Source organism: Hylobates moloch, unplaced genomic scaffold, assembly GCF_009828535.3.
Source record: "Hylobates moloch isolate HMO894 unplaced genomic scaffold, HMol_V3 SCAFFOLD_2, whole genome shotgun sequence".
Lineage (NCBI taxonomy): Eukaryota > Metazoa > Chordata > Mammalia > Primates > Hylobatidae > Hylobates > Hylobates moloch.
In genome coordinates this window covers 68,390,092-68,406,286 of record NW_026652277.1, presented here as the reverse complement: position 1 = coordinate 68,406,286, position 16,195 = coordinate 68,390,092, and the positions used below count along the sequence as shown (strand labels likewise).

Below are 16,195 nucleotides of genomic sequence, written 5' to 3'. Positions count from 1 at the left end.
CCAGGACAGTCTTGATTTATGCCCATTGTCCCAGCATAATCACGAACAGTGCTCCCTTTCACTCACAAGAGTCCAGGCATAGGCAAATGATACTGTCTCTACTTCGACTCCCATTGCCACAGTTGACTTCAGGCCCTTGCTAATTCCTATCTGGATGGTAGTAGTAGTTGGCAGTAGGAGCTGCCAACTGATTTTCCCTTTGGTCCATTTACTTTTAGAATTTTTTAATCGGCCGGGCGCCGTGGCTCATGCTTGTAATACCATCAGGGAGGCTGAGGTGGGTGGATCACCTGAGCTCAGGAGTTCGAGACCAGCTTGGCCAACATGGTGAAACCCCATCTCTACTAAAAATACAAAAATTAGCCAGGCATGGTGGTGGGCACCTGTAACCCCAGCTACTCAGGAGGCTGAGGCAGGAGAATCGCTTGAACCCGGGAGGCAGAAGTTGCAGTGAGATGAGATTTCACCACTGCCTGGGTGACAAGAGCAAAACACTGTCTCAAAAAAAAAAAAAAAGAAAAAAAATTTTAATTGATTGCCAATTCTGTACCAGACACACTATTAGCATGAGGCCATGCTCCCCCGTAGGGACATGCAGTTTGCATACTGCACAAGGGCACCCAGCCTAGGGAGCAAGGGAGACTACAATTCAGTTCTCCACCTGCTGGGCCACGCATCTTCGTGTGGACTGGGTCTGCTTCATCGGAGAAAGGGACACCTTTTTCTTCACACAAAGCAACCACCTGCTTGCCAAGTCTTGAACCCTCAGTGCTGCATCTGCCCAGTGGAGGTGGTTTTTTTTAATTACCATAAAGACACAGCATAGGCTGACAGTAGCCCCTGCATTGTGGAAACTGCATTCCTTCTTCAAGTCTGTCCCTGTTATGATCCATTTCCCTCTTACTTCTGTAATGACCTTCCAACACCACAACCTGACCTTGCCTCTCCCCTGCACCCCTCAACAGCTCACAGTCATCTATAAGATGCAGTCCAAAGCTCTGGGTGCAGTATGCAAGGCCCTTCATCATCTGTCATCTGCCCTCTCTCCAGACTCATTTCTCCCCACTTCTCCACATACTCACCTTGCTTCAGCTAAGCTGAACTTCTTGTGGCAGCTGGAATGTGCCACAGTGGTTTCCACTGGCTTAGCCCCTTTTCATGCACTGTTTATCTGAGCTTGGGTGATCAGATACACCCTACCCCATCACCTGACAATCTCTGACTTACTAATGGTGATAACAATGAAGGAGAGAAAGGAGAAAGAAAATGAAATAATAAAGATGATAGATAACTATTGTAACAGACTGTTGAATAGAATAACTCTTCCCTTGCCTAAAAAATGGCACTAGGATCTACAACCTAAAACTATAGGTGCTACGTGTCCCCACATTCTAAAGCAGAGCCACCAAGAATTGGACCAGGGCCAGGTGTGGTGGCTCATGCGTATAATCCCAGCACTTTGGGGGGCCAAGGCAGGAGGATCACTTGACATCAGGAGTTGGAGACCAGCCTAAGAAATATAATGAGACTCTGTCTCTACAAAAGCAAAGAAAAATAATTAATAGTCAGGTATGGTGGTATGCACCTGTAATCTCGGTTATTTAGGAGGCTGAATAGGGGGATCGCTTGGGCCCAGGAATTTGAGGCTGCAGTGAGCTATGATTGTACCACTGCACTCTAGCCTAGGTGACAGAGCAAGACCTTGTCTCAAAAAAAAAAAAATTGAACCAGAATGCTCCTCAATGCTACATGTCCCTGCCACAAGCACCACAAGCCCCACACACCATCCCCCCACCCCCCGACACATACAGGCACATATAAACAGGTTTGGGGTGAGAGCTTACTGGAGAAAGCAGGTTTCTCCTCCCCTTAATCACTGCCCACCCCCCAACTCTTAAGAAGACAAGGGTAACAGAGCCAAGAGATCTGTGATGTCTGCAAGAAAAAGAGACAAGCATTCCGTTGTCCAGTTAGATGTCTCCTGAATAGGCAGGCTGGCTTCTGGCCCTGTGCTGGCTGGACATACAGGGACTTCACAGGGGCAGGCTGCACAGCACCACAGGTTTCCCACAGATGTCAAGAAACTTGCCAGACTGAGTAGTCTTAGAGATACTCCACCAAGAAGGGTGCCCGCCAAGTACAAGGACCCATCAGCAAAGGGTTTGGGAGTGTCCTGTGGGCTGGGGGAATATTGAGCTGAAGTAGTGTAGGAGGGAGGGGGGCATATATCTCTTGCATCATTATCCTTCAGCCAAAGATCACAGGAATGCACCTGTAGTTGAATAAGTTGAGTTTATCACTCATTGTAGCAAGGGAGGATAGACACCATATGGAACTATGGGGGTCTTAGTAAGGGGGTGTTAGAAAGAGCCTATTATAGGATTTGGACTTTGGTTGAGTAATTTAGGGGGAGGTCTAAGGAAGCAGGAGGTTGCTATGGATTGGGTGCTGTCAGAAAGCAGGAATGATTCTTTTTAAACATTAAAAAAAATTTAATTGACAAAAAATTGTGTATATTTACAGTGTACATGATGATTTTATATATGTATGTATTGTGGAATGACTAGATTAAGCTAACTAACATATCCTTTACCTCACATACTTATCATTTTTGAGGCAAGAACATTTAAAATGTACTCTCTGTCAGGCGTGATGGCTCACACCTGTAATTCCAGCACTCTAGGAAGGCTGAGGCGGGTGGATCACAAGGTCAAGAGTTCGAGACCAGCCTGACCAACATGGTGAAACCCAGTCTCTCCTAAAAATACAAAAATTAGCTGAGCGTGGTGGCATGTGCCTGTAATCCCAGCTACTCGGGAGGCTGAGGCAGGAGAATGGCTTGAACCCGGGAGGTGGAGGTTGCAGTGAGCCAAGATTGCGCCACTGCACTCCAGCCTGGGCAACAGAGCGAGACTCCATCTCAAAAGAAAAAGAAAAGAAAAGAAAATTCAACACCACTTCATGATAAAAAACACTCAATCAACAGAATAGAAAGGAATTTCCTCAACCTGATAAGACTGTCTATGAAATGCCCACAGCTAACTTCACACTTAATGGTGAAAAACTAACAACTTTCCCTCTAAGGTGAGCACTGGGACAAGGGTGTCCACTCACCTCTTCTGTTCAACATTATACTGGAGGTTCTAACCAGGGCAATTAAGCAAGAAAAAGCAACAAAAGGCACCAGTTAAACAGGAAGAAGTAAAAATATCTCCATCTCCACATCCAGCCTCTCCACCTCACTAAAACTGAAGCTGAACAGGTGACAGTATATCTGTTATTGGAAGGGTGGAGTTGTCAACTTACTCTTTAAAGGCTCCATTCACCTGCCTTTTTTCTAACATCTCTTCTTGTCTTCAGGTCCTCCAGCTCGACTGGCGCTATCACAGAGCTCGGGTTCCCCTTTCAGTGACCAGAAACTTGCTTGTTTTCTTTGCTTGCTGGGCAGTGAGGAGGTTCCTCAAAGGGACTCTGCTGTGGCGCATGCATGCATTCTCACTGTTGGCTCTGATGCAGGACCTTCACACACTGTAGGTGACAGCTCTTAGTGTACAGCTGCTGCCACTGCCCACCCACATGCCCTACACACACACACAGTTTGTAGAGCCTGAGGGCTTCTTCTGGCTGCGGAGATAAGCACCTTTATTGGCTGTCTTCCCTTCCTGCTTGCTCACCTGCCTTCCCCAACCCTCAATCTGTGTGTCCTGATGTGGCTTCTCAGGTGGCCTACTTGCACGGGAATCCTTGTCTCAGAGTAAGCTTCTGGAGAATCTAAAACTATGACAGATCGTCATACTAGATCATGGAACCAATTTAGTGGCTCTTGACCAGTGAATTAATAAAAAGGAAATCAGGACCGGGTATAGTGGCTCACACCTGTAATCCCAACAGTTTTGGAGGCCGAGGCAAGTGGATCACTTAAGGTCAGGAGTTCGAGATCAGCCTGGGCAACACGGTGAAACCCTGTCTCTAGTAAAAATACAAAAATTAGCTGGGCATGTTGGTGCATGCCTGTAATACCAGCTACTCAGGAGGCTGAGGCAGAAAGATTGCTTGAAGCTGGGAGGCAGAGGTTGCAGTGAGCCAAAATCTCACTGCTGCACTCCAAACTAGGTGACACAGGGAGACTTCATCTCAAAAAAAAAAAAGAAAGAAAAAGAAAGAAAAGAAAAGAAAGAAAGAAAGAAAGAAATTAAATACAATAGGAAATAGAGTGCACTCTGCATTTGTTTCCTTTTCAAGAAAACAGATGGGTCATGTAAACTGCATCTCTTAGGATGGAACAAAGACAAAAATATTTAGGAAAACTCTGCTGTAAAGATTTTTCATTGTTTTTTAAACAACTGTCAGGTCAACATATGACCTTTGAGGGGAAAAAAAATGCTCCACGTGTCTATAATACACTAAGGAGAGGCCAAAAAGCAGTGCTAGGTTTTTCTGGATTGGAGGATGTTTCCCCACTCTCCTCCCCGCCCCCCAATTTTGTGGTCATTTAATTTTCAAAAAAAATTTGCAATAATTATCCTTGTAAGAGTCTGTTGAGAATGAGTTCTTTACATTGCTAATGGGATTATGAACTGAACTGCTGGCTTTCAGTCAGCAACCCTGTAAATCCCTGGATTTATGCTAAGAAAAAGAACACAAAAGAACCACAATGTGACATGCAGAATAATGCAGGCTGCAGTGTTACACATTCAGTTAAAAAGTGAAAGCAACTTCCATGTCTGCGTTGGAGAGGCCAGTGTTCCTGGGAAGAGAGGCTTTCAAGTTGAGTTTGCAGAGCACTTCGCAGAAAGACTGAGGAAGAGTCCACCGTTTATATCAAAAACCTCCTGGAATGCTGGTGAAGACTGGGGGCGCTTTAGGTGCCTCCGTGGCAGCTCCAACGAGGAAGGAGCTGGGACCCCTGCTCCTCTCAGCTGCGCTCTGTTCTCCCGAGAGGCTTGCTGGAGGGCGAGCAGTTCAGCAAGAACTCAAAACAAGGACACAGCTCTCACACGGATTCCAGTACTCACTGAAAACGGCTCAGCACAAAAAAAGCAGAGTCTCGTTGAATGCCACTGGGAGACAAAGCGGGGAGGGAGGTGCAGGCAGTTAGGAGGTTCCAGAAAGGGAAGTGGTTGGCAACGATTTGTCCTTTCAGTGCTTGACACCCAAGACCACAGCAGACCTGTGGCCAGCGGGGACACAGTCCACAAGTGGGGGTTTTTAACAGCTTGTTCTTAAGAGAGCTTCCCAAACCACAGAGTAATGAGCACTCAGGTGTCTCAGGCCCACGGAGGATTTAATAGATGAAACCCTGGGTCGTCTCGAAGCCGTGGTTGTTAAGAAGTTTAAATATATTGACCGGAAACGGGGAGAAACCAGAGGGTGGAGGAGCCGCTCGCACTGCGGTGCGATCCCTGAGGGCTCGGGGCAGGGGACTGGGGACCGAGCAGGAGCTGGCAGGGTGAGCTCTGCGAAGCGGGCGTGAGACCGAGTGCCCATGGGCCGGTCACGCCGGGTGGCCGCTCACCCCCTCACGCCAGCAGGAGCGCGCGCGCAGGCCCCGCGGGGCCGGGAGGGCGGCACGGGCGGGGCCCCCGCGCTCTCACCGCCCCGGGGTGTGGTTCCCGCCTACGGGCCGGGCGGGGAGGCGGGTTTAAGGCGCAGGCCTTCCCGACACGGCTCACTCGCGCCCTTGCCGCTGCCACCGCACCCCGCCATGGAGCGGCCGTCGCTGCGCGCCCTGCTCCTCGGCGCCGCTGGGCTGCTGCTCCTGCTCCTGCCCCTCTCCTCTTCCTCCTCTTCGGACACCTGCGGCCCCTGCGAGCCGGCCGCCTGCCCGCCCCTGCCCCCGCTGGGCTGCCTGCTGGGCGAGACCCGCGACGCGTGCGGCTGCTGCCCGATGTGCGCCCGCGGCGAGGGCGAGCCGTGCGGGGGCGGCGGCGCCGGCAGGGGGTACTGCGCGCCGGGCATGGAGTGCGTGAAGAGCCGCAAGAGGCGGAAGGGTAAAGCCGGGGCAGCAGCCGGCGGTCCGGGGGTAAGCGGCGTGTGCGTGTGCAAGAGCCGCTACCCGGTGTGCGGCAGCGACGGCACCACCTACCCGAGCGGCTGCCAGCTGCGCGCCGCCAGCCAGAGGGCCGAGAGCCGCGGGGAGAAGGCCATCACCCAGGTCAGCAAGGGCACCTGCGAGCAAGGTGGGCACGAGCGCTTCCCTCTCCAACCCTGCCCCGCTCGGCCCAGCGAAGGGCACATCCGACGGGGCGTCCGCGGCGGCCTCGCCCCGCGCTGCTCACCGCGATTCCCCCGCGGGCATCGAGGAGCCAGATGGGAGGGAAAGAGTTGGCAGCCGCGGAATGCCAGGAGCGGTGGGCGACGCCCCCCTTCTCCTTTTTGGTGGTTTTATTTTGAGAGTTTGGTGCGTGCGTCAAGAAAGTGAGGGCCGGGTGTATATGTACAAAAGATTTTCCGAGACCTCAGACTTCCCCATGCCCAAAGCGCACCCAACTCGTGCTAACATCTGTCCATTTCTCATCATTCTTGGCTTGGGGATGTAGAGAGAGGTGAAGTCAAGAGATGGGGGAAAGGAGTTTGACAATGAAATATAAAGTAAGGACTTCCAGACAGATTTTTTTTTTTTTTAAAGATAGGATCTTGCTCTGTCGCCCAGGGTGGAGGGCAGTGGCATGATCTCGGCCCACTGCAACCTCTGCCTCAAGCGATCCTCCTGCCTCAGCCTCCCAAGTAGCTGGGACTACAAGCCTGTGCCACCACGCCTGGCCAATTTTTTTGTTTTGTTTTGTTTTGTTTTGTTTTGTTTTGTTTTGTTTTGTTTTGTAGAGACAGAGTTTCACTATGTTGCCTAGGCTGGTCTCGAACTCCTGAGCTCAAGTAATCCCGGCCTGCTGGGATTACAGGCATAAACCACCGTGCACAGCCCTGATTTCTTAGTATTGAAGAAAATAGTCCACTTTCTAAAAATTATAGGTTCTCAAACAGTAATCTAACTAGCTAATTATTTGTGGGCAAAAATAAAATACAAACTCTTTGAAGAATGTTTTTGTGATGCACTTTGTTGTCATCCTTCTGACCATTTTGTTTTTCCTTCCTGTTTCTTTGATTTGTATTGTTTTGCATAATTTGTCCCCAGGATGCACTGTTCAGCAGAAATGTCTTTGAGATTATGTTTGATTGTTTATTTTATTCCAAACAATTCCAAGCTTGCTGTAAATGAAATAAGAAAATAGGCCGGGTGGGGTGGCTCATGCCTGTAATCCCAGCACTTTGGGAGGCCAAGATGGGCAGATCACGAGGTCAGGAGTTTAAGATCACCCTTTCACCAACATGGTGAAACCCCATCTCTAATAAAAAATATATATATAAATTAGCTGGGCATGGTGGTGCACGCCGGTAATCCCAGCTACTCAGGAGGCTGAGGCAGGAGAATCGCTTGAATCTGGGAGGCGGAGGTTGCAGTGAGCCGGGATCACACCACAGCACTCCAGCCTGGGTGACAGACAGAGACTCCATCTCAAAAAAAAAAAAAAAGAAAGAAAGAAAGAAGAAAATAAAGTCTGGACTTGCAAATACACACACACACACACAGACACACACACACACACACATAGAAATTTTAACTCTAATGCCTGAAATAACATTTTCCATTGGCAGTATTTTCAAGGGAAAGTCAGACGTTCAATGTTGGCAGCTCCTGATCTTAGCCAAGGTAGAAAAGGGAGAGGAGGCAGTTCTGAGATTACGAAAGCTGTTGCTTCTTTAACACAGTTCAGACTTTCTCCAGAATGTCCAAATTCTTTCTTTAGAGCTTTTCCCAGAAGTCCACAAACTAATAGGTTGTATGTCATCAATTTCAGAGTTCACTATTGAAAGCCTTAAATTGTGTAACTCACTATTAACTATTTATAGTATCATCACCTTAAACTTAGAAAATTGCAACCCAAAATAATCTGCATATATTTCCAATAGAAACAGTTATTTGTTACTTTGGATCTCATTTGTCGGTCACATCATGAAAAGATAAATGTGCGTTATTTAAGAATTTATTCCAAATATTGAGATTTTCTTATAAACATTACAATGGGGAACTTTATAGTTTTTTCAAAATGACAGATACTTGCCTTATCAGAGCAGAAGGTTAGCTTGGTGATTGTTCAAGTGTTGTCAATTTCTAGTTTATACTTAATATTCCTTTTTCACACCTGCTACTTACATCACCAAACATTCACACAGTCTGATTATAAAATACTGAGACTGACAGTCATATAGAACCAGTTTCATAACCTCGTTACCACATACATCCAGCTCAGTACCTCTCCAGACTGCAAACCCTTTGAGGGTTCCGGCCCGGCTTTTCTTTATATTTGGGGAAACGTTAGAGAAAACAGCATCTAAAACTGGAAACCTTGACTTACATTAGCCATTTCTTCTCATCCTAAATTGAGAGAGATGAGGTCTAAATGGCAGAGACCATTTATAGGAGAATGCCAAAGAGAGCAGAAGAGAATGGGAAGCCTTTCCCACAGCAGAACCTTTCCACAGCAGAGACAATGGACTGATCCCTATCACGTCCCCTAAATATTTCTTCTGACACCTGGATGGGTTTTGACAGTCATAGAAGCAAACTGGACAGAGTGCCATTTACTTCTGTGCCATTTCATACCGGGGCTTTGCACAGAATAGGAAATGCATTGTCTAGGTTCCTCTAGACCTCTAGGTTCCTTTCTATTCTCAGAAGAAACTTAAGTTATGCTTGAGTATAACTTGAGTAGGGGCCAGGTAGGGGCAGCATTGTGGGATTCAGCCACAATGGTGTGATTCAATCTGCCTTCTGGTCTTTGGTCCCATTTAACATGCATTTACTGAGCAGCTAGCTTGAGTCACGCTGTACTAGGTGCTATATACCAGGGATGTACAAAACAGATTTGATGTTGCCGATTAAGAAAGTATCTGTACAAGTTACAAACTCACCTCCCAGAGCACTTGCCCTGGAGCTCTGGAGCTTGCCCCAGTCTTCCTCCTTTCTAAGATCACCACTTACCCACCTGGGAAGAGATCTTGGTCTGCTTGTTTTCCATACGTCTCTGGTAGGAGGCAAAGCGATCTGCTTGAAAATATGTCTGAAAGATAATCAGCAAATAATTTCAAATCTTGGAACTGTCATTATGAATTTACTGCCATTAGATTGTATTGAGGTCCCTGAAGTCATGGGTAACCAGAAGGGGGAATTTGAAGATTCCATTTTATGAAAAGAAGTTGCTACAATGAAGCTAAGATATATAATAAAATTTCATAGTTGGAAGAGAACATGATGCTTCTCTATTCCAATTACTCGTTATACCTTTTGTTTGTAGTCTTTTAAATCTGAGCTCTTTGGCAATCCCATTTCAGCCGCTTTGGTCTCATTAGGTACCATCCTTTCTCCCTTAGAATTAATTTTCACTTCTAGAATCAGAATGTCATTCTTAAGGGTCTCCCTTCTTAGTACCTTTAGGACCAAGTTCAAACTACCTAGCAGGACATAACAGGCCCTTCACAATATAACTCCATTCTATTATTTTGACCTCTTCTCTCCAACCTCCTTTATGCACTAGCCACAGTGTCTGCTATTCACACTTCAGCACATATGTCTCTATGCTTTCATGCCTCTGTAGGAGTTGTGCCTTCTGCCTGCAATGCCTCTCACCTCCACACGAACCACAATCACACCCTCCTTCACTTCCTTTCCATCCTTTGAACTCTTACCTATGATCCTTTTGTAGTTCATAAGCATGATGATTGAGTGTTCATACACATGTGTGAGGTATGTCACCCCCAAACCTTTTATGACATTGGCACATTACCTGTCTGACATGAAAGAAAAAAAATAAAAATTTAAAAAATGGGCGGCCGGGCGTGGTGGCTCACGCCTGTAATCCCAGCACTTTGGGAGGCCAAGGCGGGCGGATCACGAGGTCAGGAGATCGAGACCATCCTGGCTAACACAGTGAAACCCCGTCTCTACTAAAAATACAAAAAATTAGCCTGGCGTGGTGGCGGGCGCCTGTAGTCCCAGCTACTTGGGAGGCTGAGGCAGGAGAATGGCGTGAACCCAGGAGGCGGAGCTTGCAGTGAGCCGAGATAGCGCCACTGCACTCTGGCCTGGGCAAAAGAGCAAGACTCCGTCTCAAAAAAAAAATTTTAAAAATGAGCTCTTACCTAGCCTTCAAGGATCAGCTCTGTCAGTTTCTCTGTGAAGCATTCTGACTTTCCCCACCCCAAAATGATGTATTTGTTCTTCTAGAGCTATGCATCCAGCCATTGTTTCAACTAATATTTATTCCACGTGTACTGTGCATCTGCATATAAAAGGCAGTATAGCAGAGAAGTTCAGATGAGGAGCTCTCAAGCCAGACTCCTTGGTGTGAATCTTGACCACTTACTAACTATAGCCTTGAGCAAGTTATTTGACCTGTCTGCCCAGGGTTTTGCTCACTTATAAGACAGGGATTATAACCATTATCTACCTCATAGGGTTGTCATGAAGATTAAGTGTCATGAATATTATCCATAGAAAGCATTGGATGAACATTAGTTGTTGTCATTATTCAACATGAAAGTAAGCTCCAGGTGGGAAGGGAGATTTTGCTCCCTCATATAGACAGACCCAAGGACCTAGATAAGTGCATGGTATGTAGTATGTACTTTAAACACATGTCTAATGCATGAATCAATGAATGAATCAACCTATGAATTGCCTAGGCACTCTCCTAATCTCAGGGTAAGTAGCCTTGAATAAGATATACAGAAACAAGGAAACATATTTTCACACAATGTGTACATGCTGTGAAGGGTGTACATCAGAGAAATAGGATAGAGACTGCGATGAATGAGCAGTATTAAGTGAGATGAGTAGAACCATGCTAAGAACCCTTGGGAGGATTTCAGCAAAGGGAACAGCAAGGCCTTGGGCCCTGAGTGGAGAACAAGTTGGCTACTATAGACCTTCCCCAACTGCTGCAAAAGGACTCTTTGAATGTCTGTCTTCCCCACTAGACTGTAACCATTGTAAAAGAGGGATTTCATCTTATAAGTCCTTATAAACACAGTGTCTGGCTAATAGTTGGGCATATCATAAATATTTGCTGATTAACAAAGGAATCCTCTTAAGAAAGCACCTTCCTGTTTGGAAATGCAGGAAAGCCCCTCTCCCGCCTGTCTGCTCTCTTTCCTCCTGGCATTTTCTGCCTTCCTAAAGTCTAGGCCAGGGAATTCATCTGACATTGATTTGCCTTCCTTTCTGTCATTAGCAATCCTGAACTCTGACATTGGATGGTAACTTTTCCCCCCAAATCCCAACATTTCCGTGTCCCCTTGCTGAGTAAAATTAGGTCCAGAGCTATAGAAACTGTTCTGTAAGTGGAAAATGCTTCAGTATAGATTTTGATTTTCAGGAACTCCTTTTATTTGGTGAGTTTTAAACCTCCATTCTTTGAGAAGCTCATTTTAGATTCATTAGACTCATTTTTTATGTTGATAATATATCATTTAAATGCCCATGTTCTACTATCCTTCGGTAAATTTATGAACTTCATTGAAAGTTGAAACAAAGGGGTTTCAAATTAAATGAAGTCGTTAATTGTCTGGTTTATCCTCGGGAGTGAAAGTCAGTATAATACTTCACTAAACTAACACAGTAGTACCATGAGGACAGTCAGAGAGCCAGAGGAGGGGACCCAGGTTTGTGGAGGAAAAGCTAAGAATCAGTGGAAGAATGATGTCCTGACTGAGACAGGGATAAGAAGGAATTGGCTGGAGAAGAGCTAGCACAGAGGTTGTGGTAGAGTTAGAAGGGAGATGAGAAGAAAACACTGTATATATACAATAGAATACTATTCAGCCTTTAAAAAGAAGGAAATTTTGTCATTGCCACAACATGAGGGGACCTGGAAGGCATTATATTAAGTGAAAAAAAGCCAAGCACAGAACGACAAATGCTATGTGATCTCACTTATACGTGGAATCTAAAAAAAGTCAAACTCATAGAAGCAGAAAATAGAACAGCAGTTACCAGAGATGGGGTTGGGAGGAGGGGACAGGATTGGCAAGATGTTGGTCAAAGGACACACAAGTTTGGTTAGAGAGGAAACATAAGTTCAAGAGATCTATTGCCCCTCATGGTGACTATAATTAATAACAATATATTATATACCTGAAAATTGCCAGCCTGGGCAACATAGTGAGACCTCGTCTCTATAAAAAAATTTAAAAATTAGCTGGGTGTGGTGGCACACACCTGTAGTCCCAGCTACTTGGGAGGCTGAAGCGGGAGGATTACTTGAGACCAGGAGGTCAAATCTGTAGTGAGCCATGATCATACCACTGCACTCCAGCCTGGGTAACAGAGCAAGACCCTGCCACAAAAAAAAAAAAAAAAAAAAAAAGAAAAGAAAAGAAAAGTTCTAAGATCATAGACTTTAAATGTTGTTATCACACACACATAAAAAATGTATGAGGTAATGCATATGTTAAATAGCCTGATTTAGCCATTCCAAAATGTCTACATGCATCCGAACATCATGTTGTATACCATATATATACAATTTTCAGTTATCAGTTAAAACAGTTTTTTAAGAGAAAGGAGATAACCAGAGCATAGCCAGCAGAAAGACTCACATGAGGTTTGATGGGACTGCCTAGGAAGAAGGAGGCAGCTGGCCGCGTGACAGAGCCCAGTGGTAGGGGAGGGCCTGTGACCCCTTAAGGAGCTGAGACGCTGTCACAGAGCAGTGGGAGCGCTGAGGGATGGAGCTGGATTTGTGCTTTTAGAAAAGCTTTGTTGGCTGCTGTTGGGAGAATGGATTGGAAGGGGGTGAGACTACAGTCAGAGACTCCCATAAGGAAGCTGTTACTGTAATCACAACAACAGATGCCTACCCTCCTTCCCAAGACTTCCCTCTCTGATCTTCGAAGCATTGTCAAATCCGGGTTCCCAGCCTGCCGTGGCAAGCTGCTTGCTACTTGGGAGTGAAAAGCCCTTGTGGAGCTTTTGCTTATTCAGTGACTGCTCATAAAGTGCCCGCACCTCGCTTGCCTTATGAGCCAGTCCTGCCTCCAAATCACCACCACTTGCTCCTTTCAGGAGTCTCTTCCCCCTGAGTCCCTATTACTCTTTCTCTCCGCTTTCAGATCAGAAACAGAAAAAGTCACCTTCCCTAAGAGCCTACTCCAGTCCAATAGAAATGCTTTAAAATTTTTCTGGCCTCAGCTGCCCTTCTTGAGTACAGAAATTTCTAGAATATTGAGTGAACCACTGGTTCTTTATTATCATTTTGTCCAGTTTCAATCACTGCATTTTAGGAAAGATGTGAAAAACTGAAGGACAGAAAGTGGGGCCTTAGAGGACTTAGGATTCTTTCAGAGGAGAGTAATCTAAAGGACAAGTTAATGTGTCTTCATCGTTTGGGAATTAGTTATTAAATGGAAGGTGCCTGACAAATTATTCTCTTAATACAGTTCTTCAGGAGGACAGCATTAAAAGGCCTGGAATTAAATAGCCGCAAGGCACGTTTAGATGACACATCAGGAAGAACTTTCCAGTAAAAACTATTGAATAGGTTACTGTGTTCAGGCAGAAGTCAGGAGACTCTCTTTAGGAGAGCTGAGAAATAACTTGAGGGGGAGGGGCCACATCTGGGGGAGGATTTTATAATTTTTAAATCTCTTAAACTATACAGCTTTGAGATGGAATGATAAAGCTGAGCAGGCATGTGTTAACATCCTGAAATATGATTTCCATCCTGTCCCTAGAGCCTGCCCTCGGGGTCCACTGTAGACTGGCCTTCTAGAAGAAACCACCTTATAAGGCTCTCTTGGATAGTTCAGCGACAGAACACCCTTGGATGGACTCCAAGGCCAGCTAGCCTTCACTGATTCAAAATTCCTCCCCACAGTGGATGAGATTATGATGCTGCCTTTACCTCAGGCCACCCCTACCCCACAAACAATCTGACCTCATCTGTGTTTTTCATTGTTAGACAAATAACATCTTGTTTTTAGCAGCTGGGGAACCCTGAATTATCGTCAAAAGAATTTTTAAGCCAGGGAATATGAGCGTAACCTTTTTTTGAAATTTAGGAGTGGCACAATTAGAAAGCTCTGAAACGGAAGGAGACTTAGGTATATGTGAATTAATAAGCCCGCTTATTTAAGGTAATTTCAAAGATTTCCCAGTGAGTCTTTTACTCTTATGTGGGGGTAGCAGTGGAGGACTAGAAATGTCCAAGGGAAGCTTCCCCAGCCTGTCATATATGGCTTTTCCAGGTCAGTCAAGACCGTCTCCTCCACCAGGCCTCAGAGAGAAAATGAGATCAGAAGAAAAAAGCCAGGATGATAATGGGGGGTGGGGGGTGGGGAACGTTTACTTATTTTTTTTTTTTTACTTAAAATTTATTGTGTTAAATAGTTGACCTCTGTTTTATCCCAAGTTGGATTAATGGCAAAATGATATGGCCCTTTTGAAAAAGCTAATGTGTTGAATTGCCTTTACTGTTTCACAGAGGACAGCAGTCAAGGTTAATTCGAAACAGCTGGAGCGAACAATAAGCCTCACCCCCATCAATGTCCCTACCAGGGGAGGGTTACCAGGGAGAGGAGCAGTCCCAGGAATCCAGGGAGGGGCCTCTGGTCCCAAAAGCAGGCCAGAGTTGCAGAGAAGTTTTGTGTCTGAAAAATAAGAAAGGTTCATTTCAGGTGAAACAGACCTGGGAACCCTGTGTTGACAAAGCCCCATTCATATAGTATGAAGTTCCCACAGTACAGAGCACTGACAAGGCCAAGGCCAACCCTACAGGTTCAAAGCAGGCTCGGCCACTGTGAGAAAACAACCCCCTCAAAACTTCAGGAGAATGTATATAATAAATGAAGGTACAATTTCATACCTTCACAGGATTATTGAGAAGGTCAAATTACATAACAGATATGAAAGCACTGTGTAAACTATGCGGACCGTGCGGCACCAAATAACTGTAAAGAATTATTAACTAGACTGTAAATGCCTTGAGGGCAAGGAATGCATCTGCGTCATGCCTCGTCGTGAGTGATAATGACAGCGGGTATTTGTGAAGTACTTGACAGTTTGCTAAGGACTTCCGTGGATTTTCCTCATATGCTACTCATAACAACCCTGGAAGATAAGGGGAATTATTATCCCAAATTCCAAATAAAGACACTGCAGGTCAGACATGACACAGGTGGTAAATAGCAATTCTGGTACTTACTTTAGGTATTCTGCTATAGGCTTGCTATTCAAAGTGCGGTACGTAGACCAGCAGCATTGACTCTCTGTGCTTTCTTTTTATAAACTCGGAATTATTTCAAAATAAGAAGTTTCTAACAAAAGAGATTCAGAAGAGTCAAACCCTTGGGTGTGAAAAAGTTTTAGGAAGACTTTCCTGAATTTATTTTGCCTATATTTTGTTTTTGATGAGTGAGCAAGGGGGATATATGATATATTTGTGTCTAAATAGATCTAAAAGAGCTCTTTCATTAGCATAAAATAAACATTCTGTATGATAACAAAGTTTATGTCAGAGTTGAGATGGCTCTTTATGGTACATAGGCTGTGCCTTCTAAAAAATGTCATATTATATTCAGTGAAAGATGATGTTTCTTAAAATGAATGAATGTCTCTGAGGTGGCTAACATTAGTCCTTCTATAGCCAGATTAGCAATCTTAGAGCCTGGTCAGGCACAGTGGCTCTTGTTTGTAATCCCAGTACTTTGGGAGGCCAAGGTGGGAGGATCTCTTGAGCTCAGGAGTTCAAGACCAGCCTGGGCAACATAGTGAGATCTCATCTCTACTAAAAATAAAAATAAAATTGTCAATTGGCCAGGCACAGTGGGAAGCACCTATAGTCCCAGCTACTCAGGAGGCTAAAGTGAGAGGGTCACTCTAGTCATCAAGGCTGCAGGAAGCTATGCTGGTGCCACTACACTCCAGCCTAGATGACAAGGTGAGACCCTGTCTCAAAAAAAAAAAAAAAAGAAATAAGAAACGTAGAGCCTGGCAGGGCACAGTGGCTCATGCCTATAATCCCAGTGCTTTGGGAGGCTGATGCGGAGGATCCGTTGAGACCGGGAGTTCAAGACCAACCCTGGCAACATAGTGTGAGACCCTATCTCTACCAAAAAAAGAACTACAAAATTAGCTGGGCTT

The 16,195-nt window shown here is 45.4% G+C and overlaps 1 protein-coding gene and 1 non-coding gene across 2 annotated transcripts in view; both read left to right on the top strand.

Moving 5' to 3' along the window:
• The first annotated feature begins 5,647 nt into the window (after positions 1-5,647).
• Positions 5,648-16,195, top strand: part of IGFBP7 (insulin like growth factor binding protein 7) — an 89,539-nt gene continuing 78,991 nt past the window's right edge. The window contains exon 1 of the mRNA XM_032151575.2: positions 5,648-6,179. Within this exon, the coding sequence (XP_032007466.1) occupies positions 5,705-6,179 (475 nt within the window). The 5' untranslated portion in view covers positions 5,648-5,704. The remainder of the gene's footprint in view (positions 6,180-16,195) is intronic.
• Positions 9,750-9,852, top strand: LOC116477770 (small nucleolar RNA U13). Its single transcript, XR_004250636.1, has one exon. It is a non-coding gene; the product is annotated as a small nucleolar RNA U13 (small nucleolar RNA).